The following is an 8,984-nucleotide window of genomic DNA, read 5'->3' on the forward strand; positions in this document are numbered from 1 at the left end:
TTACGTGACGGCTCCAAACTTCATTATATATGCACTCCAGTTGCATGCAAATTTCAGCGAACTTTTCCTTATAGAAAAACTTTGAAACTAAACTTTTTATTTAGAAAATAAAAATTTCATGGTCAAAAGCATGCGTGTGAAATTTAATTTTGTTTTAACTGTCCGCAACGTGAGAGAAACTCGTGCAATGATCTGTCAAAATCACTCTCTTTATAAAGACAGACACGAAAATGATGAAATTCTCCACAAAATGTAATTTTTTAACATTAAATCGAGTCACTAAGAAACAATAAAATTTTCTCGTTGTTGAGAGAGAATCTATTGTTGACTCGTGCGATTGTTTAATGCTAGTGCTTTTTCAAGTTTTGCTTCGTTTGCAGAGATTGTTTAAACTGATGTAAGTTTACACTATNCTTAAGTGAATATAGTTTATTTCGAGGGTCTGAGAACTAATGGGCCGAAAATAATTTGACCATACGGAAATGGTTTTAAGCTAATTAAGTGACAGGGGCTTAAGAACCATTAAAACTGGACGAGTCCATTAGCTGACATCCAGTAAGTAACATAGGTGGGTCGAATAGGTGATAGTGCACTTTGGATTTGTCATTCTTTTGGTTCAGACGCTTGCTTGTTACTCCCGGTAAGTACGTTTCGTTTTCCAATGTTATGTAGATAAAAATATTCACATAACTTTATAAGTAAATTTATTTATACAATTCGAAAGTATGTAATGTAATTAGACATCGCATAATTTTCATTTTCTGTTCTGTATCTAACACTTAGGATCGAGTTATAAACTTCGTAACATAACTGTATTCGTATTCGTAAATGTTTGCCACACCGGATATTTATAGCAATAGTTATAAAGTACCGTAAGGCCGTTTCTATATCCTTTAAAGAACAATTTTTTTTTATGGCTTACGAAGCAATCCATCGTGAGCATGTACAAAATCATCGACTGCTATTATTAGATCTAACACTATAATTATTTATTCATTTTTATTATTTTTCTATTTTCTATGACCAAAGTAACTCTTATCTTAAAATTTTATATTGTTCAGAAGTAGCATTGTTGGTCCAAAGAAAGATTTCAACCAATCAGTCAGTTGTTTCGGACACAAAATCCGATTCAAAATGAAAAAAAGGAAAAATGAAGATTCGTTGACAGAGACTTCGTCAATATCTGAAGAAATCTCGTCTCGTGTCTTAAGAATTCCAGAAATTCTACTACATGTATTTGGTTATCTAAACGATGAAGATCTACAACAGTGTGGCCAAGTATGTAGTTACTGGAAAGATGTCACGGAAGATATCTTGTATAAAAAAATAGCAATGTTTCGTAAGGTAATTATGTCTTTAATTTTTATTTCTCTAATTATTTATTACGCTTTTTACTCTACATACTGACAGCTTACTTAATTTTAATTATACCAATATAATTATAACTATATGCCTAATTTTAGAAAAAATTTAAATTCAATTCCAAGAAAATTGTACGGGACATATGTTCCATATATTGTATTAAAAGTTTATTAGAGTATGGAACATTCTATATATTTACACGAGAATGTATGAAATGAGTATTGAATATGAGTCTTGAAATGAGTCTTTATTCAACGATCTATTCATACATGCATAAACGGTTTAGAGTGCAATTTCAACTGTCAATTTGTATATAAATACAGCAAAATCTTTATACAGTGACCACACGATAGAGTAAATAACTTTGTCAATTTTTCCTACTCATCATGCATATAATTAATTCCATCAAAAGACCTCCCGGAAAACATCCCCCTAGGCAGATTGGCCACGTGTCGCGTTGCCATAAATCATACAAATCATGCCAAACCAAAACGGACTACTTGTATTTGTAAAAAAGTTGGTCGATTTCCATTATTTTTTTAAAGGTTGTGAAGACACAAGACATTGTGATTTGAACGGAATTCGGAATAATTGATCTCGAGTTCGAATTTGAGATAAATTATTTAATTATTTAAATTAACTTAACTTCTTTAAAATTTTGATTAATCTTCGACGCGCTTGGTTATCCATAAGTATTGACAATATATTTGTTTAAAAATTATTCTGTTTCCAGACCGAGCGCTAAAGGATTTGACGTCTTAGAGACTTAGACAAATAAAATTTAAGATTCTTATACATTGTGTATTTATATATATATACGAATATGTATGTATATTATCATACTCAAACAAGCACACACCACACACACACACACATATATATATACACATTCAGGTCACTAATAGTATCATTACAAGCATTTTAAAATAATTTTATTGATTAAAACTAATGAACAATTTTTTCTTTGTTTATGGGTAAGACTGATGCCTTCGTATGTCGGTGTCCTTAGGAGATAGCCTAAATTCTCTAATTGTAAAAACGCCTTCTTCTTCTCTGTTATATATACTCTTGTTGTGTCTGCCTGTCGAATGTTGTGTGAAGTGAATGACCGTTTTTCCAATAGTCAAAGATGCTTGCTTTACTCAAAATACGTTTTGTCCAAAAGATGTTAATTCTTATCCAGATGATTTTGAATCCCCTTGTTTTTTTACTGTCCCGAATCTTTCGCTAAATTTCCACACGTGGAAAGTCCCTCAAATTACAGTTCTTGTTATGTTTCCAATAAGAGATTTTCCTGAAATTATTTTTTCTAGCACAGGACATTGTTAACCTGCAGATTATCGAACCTGACGAAGACACCAGTTTTAGAAATACTACATCTTTATTCCCTGATTAAAGTTTAATATTTCTTTAATTATATATGCAACCAGAAAACTAAAATCATTTTAGAATTATTATCATATTATTTATTTAGCATTATTATCTATCGTATTAGCATTCATTAGCAGTAAGATTTTACATCAATAGAAATCACACATTAAAAAATCACTTTATTCTGAAAACAAGTGCATAGAATTCACCAGACTGCAATAAGAATCCTTTACTCTCTCTCTCTTACACACACACATAAAAACACAAAATAGAAAAATAACACCTTATATTTAATATTAACAAAGAAATACATATTAAAATGGCTCTTTTTATAGTTTTTATTTCATTTAAACTATTTAGCTATTTGAACAATAAACATACTTTTAGTATGATAAATATACCATACTAAAAGTATGTTTATGTATTATGTTTGGTGTGTTAAAATATATAAATGAAAAACTTTTGTCTAATTAATTTATCATATTCTAACAGAAAATACCAATTTCAATGCTAAACAATTTAGCAGAGAATCCAGAAAAACTACGTCCTTTCGTCAAATATAATCGTAACTTTCAGTACTTATGGTTATATTCGAAACCACGTATCGATTGCCATTGGATGTGTCCACGTTGTCCCAAACAGAAAATTCCACCGACAGAAGATGAAGTATTTGATGCAGTTACCTTCTTCAAAGAAAATAAAAACAGTAAGTACTTGCATTTGTCACAACTATCTCTTCTATGATAAACAGTATTTGTGTTTAACGATTTACTTAATTACAGAAGAAAACTTTCAGCTACCATTTAATGTGCACCCATCAACAGAAGATGAAATTCAAATAAGTATCGCAATGTTTCCGTCATCTCCAGGCGTAAATATTCGTCATTTTTTATTTACAATCGAAGAAAGAAATGCAATTAATAGAGAAGGTATATCGTACGTATCGAAGCTATTGAATATACCCGAAGAAAAGTTGAAGTGCGTCATTGGAATTAGAGAGTATGGAATCCAATTCCATGACGATGGTAGTGGTGAATTCACTACTTACACGCTCGAAAAGAAGATCAGAAAAGGCATTGCTTTCTATGGCCAAAGCTTTCAAGCAGTTTCTTTATGTATCCAACGTATCGAAAACAATTATTGTAGTGTTAAAGAAAAGTTGAAAAGACTGAAATGTTTAAAACCCAAAATGGTGCAAAAGAGATGTTTCGCATTTATTTTTCGTAGGATCTGCAAGAACAATATGGGACCAATATTAGAAGCATTCAAGTCAGAATTTCCTTCTGTTACCACTGTTGATTATCTTTATTTTCCTCAATTTGAACTGCTGAATCCAACCGAAAACTACAATTTTGATTGCGTGGATGTAGGTTTATCAAGTACACATGTTGTAAGAATAGTTTTTCTATGGTACGAATAAAAACGTAGTAATAAAATTTAATCTTTTTTATCTGGAAACAAATTGAATCGTGTTGCATCATTGTACATTCTTTTGTATTGGGCTAAATTATGTTTTAACGTTAGTCGAATATTGTTGTGAAGAGTTTGTGATGGGGTGAACACTCTCGGAAAGATCACAGCAATTATTTCAATGTTGTTTCTAAAGAGCAACGTTAGTACAAATTTAGTTTATAAATAATAAATTTAAACGGATGAATTGTTAATTTAGATGTTGTACGAGTCACTTGGATTTTACAAATACGTGAGCTGTTCACAGCCCAACACACGTATTTGTAAAATCCAAGTGACTCGTACAACATGGAATTCACATAAAACGAAATTATAAACAGTGTTATAGGGGGATCGACTCTTATATCTGACGAGCATCTGTTGTTTTCGTCAGATATATGTCATGTGAGATGATCAGAATACTAAAATCCGATTGGTGGAAACTTAGAGTAAAAAGGGGAGAAATCCACGAGTTCGGGGTAGTCCACGAAAATTAGACACTGCCATACATACTAGCATACAAGAAAGACTTCGGCCGTACACGAGGTGTTTAGCCGGCAGAAAAAAAGGAAAGGAAAGAACGAAGAGAAGGGTGATAGAGAGTAGAGAAAGGTAGGATCACTCTGAATGGCCTACGTATGGCTACAGTACTCTCTATGTTTGATGCTGGGGTGCAGTTTATAGGCTGCAAGTCGTAGTCCCTCGAAGGATCTAAATGTAAACCTGAGTGTAGCGAACACCAATGATTGAGTGCCGGAAGAATAGCTAAGTGTTGATGTTAGTAGGAAGACTTATATATACTTAATACTAATAAAACAACGCGCGCGCGAATCTTAATTAATACTACTTAACAGCTAGACAGACAGCGCGAAAAACAAACGAACACAACGACAAACTAAACTAGCTTTTAGGGAAGCATTTCCTTTTGTAAACTATGTCATTTTATACAGAGTGCCCTGTCTTTTATCAATCGACCCTCCCGAAAACGATCATTTCCTTGATGGCAACAAGAAGTGTACAGATGAGTCATGTGTAGCTTTATTCATTTTTCTTTGGTGGGAGTGAATATACTGTTCTAAAATAAACAATTAGTTCAACAATACAGGAGCGCTATAGTAATGAAGAAAATATCTAATACGGTTTCCTCATCCTATTTGTAAATAATTACGAAATGAATAAAAATAACCGTGTTAAAAATGTTCTATATTATTTTCGTGTTATAACAGCCATTGAAATACATGATAATGGTGTTATTCAGGAAAATCGACACGTAGAAAATAGCGATTTCTTCGAAATTACATGTGTTGTATGGCCAGAAAAAATGGCTGCTTATTATTTTAATACATATTAATTACATTTTGTTTAGATTATCAATAATTTAAAAGCAACTACTTAAAATTGTCGATGTTTACATCGATTTAAATATGAAATAATTTTTTCTTTTTAATTTTCAAGTGAAAATCTACAGAACTGGTATTTTCTAAGAATTCTTGTCATGCCTTTTGGGCATGTAAAAGATAAAAGGCACGCTACAATTACAGATAAGTTTTGAAGAAAGGATCCATTTAGTACGAAATTTCTATGAATGCTTATCGTTTGTCGTCCGAGTGTAATTACCACAAATGATAACAATACCCTGTTTGGTTCGGAGACACGCACACTCCGAACAGCAGAGAAACTGCAGGTATTTGAGATGTGATGTTGGCAAAGAATGATGCTAGTGTCGTGGACAGAAAGAAAGAAGAATGAGGATGTTTCAAAGTAATTCGATTATTATTTTATTCACTTTTTAAACGTTGGTACAATTTCCATGAACTAAAGAAATGCAACAGAACGTTTTATGAAATGAAGTTGATACTTTGTATCCAGAAGAGCAAGTAATAATTCTTGCATTAAGCAGTTTAGGTCATTGACTACCCTTGTTCCGCTTCGAATTCCACTAAGAAATCCACAAAAAATTGATTATTTATATTAAATAATTATTTCCACTTAAACGCGAATTTGATATTCAAAAAAATTGCCGGGAAATAATTCCGGGTAACGAAACGAGACTCAAAAGCACACCACAGAATATCGAGTGAAAGGTCTGCAAAAGCCAGGCGAAAATGGAATATTTTAAAACAATTATATAAAACATATAAATCGAATAGACCAGAGAAGCTGGATACAAAAACAACCGATCCTTTACAGAAGATTTTCAACAAAATCATCATTGAAAATTCGCATCAACTACAGAACAAATACTACTCGTCATTCGATATCCAGAAATATTACGAAAGGAAAGTTAGAAAATACAAAGATTTAAATGATGAACATCGAAGATTAAAAAACAAAGCATCTGTAAACGGTACTGATACAAGTTTTAGAATCGACAAAAAGGATTTCAACTTCAAATTTTTCCGGATCGTCAAACCTAAAATAATTTCCTACATTACTACTTTCTCCGCGACATTTATAGCGGTTTATGTCGTCCTAATCATTATAGTAAAAGTAATTCAATGCTACGATTGGGAAGATGAAATAGAAGTAAAAAGTCGTGCATTACCGCCCACGAAGAAAAAAAATTCTAGCTTTATTAGAAGACAAAAACGATTTTATGATACCGCAACTGAGTACTCACGAAGAACTTGCTTTATCAGAGAATAACCGTTCACGTCCAAATAAATATAAGCACGATAAAGAAACACAAGTGGGAGAAGAATTTATCTTTTCCGATTATCCGGCAAAAGTCAGATTTGAAGACGAAACGAAGCCATCAAAAGTAACTATTACACATCCAACTATCGACATTTCACATCCAGGAATGTTACGGGAAGAAGTCGAGTGTGAAATGGATCTCAGACAAACCGACTTGAATCTAGTACAATCTTCAAAGAAATGTCTTGGATCTGGAGACGAAAAAAACACCAAGGAATATTTAGATTCGGATCACTCGGACAACAACTCCAGTGCTTTGTGCATAAAATTATTTCCAAAGCGTGAGGAAATCTCAGCGTTTAACGAACTTCGACAAATCCTTTTAGGCCAAGACGCCACTGCCGTAAAAACGGCGAAAAACCCCTCACCGTAAAAGCTTTTAATCTCGTGACCTATTTGCGTTTGTGTCTGGATTGCGGTGGAGGTCCAACGAAATTTTTACGGCGACGGTGATGCGCCAAGTGTCGAAAGTAAATATTTCTTTGCACCTGAAATGGTTGAAACGGAAAACGGTTGTATATGTTATATATCGATATAAAGACAATGATTATATTCTACGAGATTTTTCTTTACTATAATTACAAATGTAGTAAAAATAATATCTTTACTTTCATATATTAAAATCTCCCATTATTATCAATATATTCATCTGTGGTATTTTTGTGATGATATTTTTAATTTGTGTGTATACTGTGTCCACTTCGTCGTCCGAAGCAGCCGAAGTGGACATATAAACTTGAATAATATGAAGTTTCACTGGCCTGGAAGATATTGTAATTTTGATTATGCTATCGTTGAAAGGTTCGCAGCCTTTCACAAATTTTGTTTAGGCATTTGTCGATAACAAAGACCACTCCATTACGTCTATTTTTGGTCGTATCTAAAACATATATCGTGTGTTCGATTGTATCAAAATACAGGTAACCCCCGTATAACACGGCAGTTACGTTCCAAAAAATTGCCGTGTTATACGAAACAAAGAACTAATACGAAAAAGAGGGTTAGGTTCCAAAAATTAAAAATCATGCTAGTATATTTTCATAATTAAGATAAATATCTTTATTAAAATTTTCTTAAGTGATACATATTAATATAAATTAAACAATGTTTTCTTCGTCATCACTAAAAACACTATTAATTAACCGAGAGCGTTNCTTCGTTTGCAGAGATTGTTTAAACTGATGTAAGTTTACACTATGATCTTTGTAGATTTAAATACTCTTTAACTTTGATCAGCAAAATATCACAGTTGGCGGCGATCGGTTTCGATAAGAATTAATAGGTTTCCTTCGGAGGAATCGCATCTTTCCATCGTTGAAGCAAAATAAAAATGAATAAATAGCCTACTTTAAAATCTGTTATTCCCCGTTATAGTTTATAAATAACACACGTATATATAAATTAATATGGTCTTAATCTTAATTAATTCAAATAATTCCTGTATTTTCGCAGTTGTTTTGTGTCAACTGAATAGTACAATTTTTATAAACTAATTTTTCTGTCGAACATTAAAAATCGTCGAAAAGATTAAAATTATTATATACTAGCTGCAAGGACCCGCTTCGCTGGGTTTTTATTTGTGGGCAAAAAGTAACGATAGTGAAGATTAAGATAATTACAGTACATTATAGCCAATCTTACTCGTTTTCACAAAATGCAAGAATTAGGTCTAACGTTTACAGACGTTTCCAGAAAATTTTTACATGAGCATGAAAATATGTTCGATTTCCCGCAAAATCGCAAAAAACCGCATGTAAATCTTGTATGCCGCTTTATATTAACACTTCTTGGTCCCGATTCTATTTCTGAACGTTTCCTGTTCACGTCAAGTCAAACGAACTATTTTCAACGTTTCTGGAACGTTTACGATCGTTCTATAATCGAACCAATATTCGAAATTTGTTCGAATTTTAAGTCGAATTTAATTCGAACAAATTCGAACAAAACATTCGAAATAGAAAGCCACTTTTAACCACTTTCAGCCTCATATCTCCTGCACCCTTATAGCTATCGAGACGCAACCACCCCTATGCACGAATGGAGACTTGGGGCTACTACCACATTCAAACACCATTCACGTGCGATGTGTAGTTTTGGCGGAAAAG

At 32.6% G+C, this 8,984-nt stretch overlaps 1 protein-coding gene across 1 annotated transcript in view; it reads left to right on the plus strand.

Moving 5' to 3' along the window:
• The first annotated feature begins 326 nt into the window (after nucleotides 1–326).
• LOC111619210 overlaps nucleotides 327–8,984 on the plus strand; it is an 11,829-nt gene continuing 3,171 nt past the window's right edge. The window contains exon 1 of the mRNA XM_023360899.1: nucleotides 327–397. Within this exon, the coding sequence (XP_023216667.1) occupies nucleotides 345–397 (53 nt within the window). The 5' untranslated portion in view covers nucleotides 327–344. The remainder of the gene's footprint in view (nucleotides 398–8,984) is intronic.

This window comes from Centruroides sculpturatus, unplaced genomic scaffold (assembly GCF_000671375.1).
Source record: "Centruroides sculpturatus isolate CEXI.00-Female unplaced genomic scaffold, Cexi_2.0 scaffold114, whole genome shotgun sequence".
Taxonomy (NCBI): Eukaryota; Metazoa; Arthropoda; class Arachnida; order Scorpiones; family Buthidae; genus Centruroides; species Centruroides sculpturatus.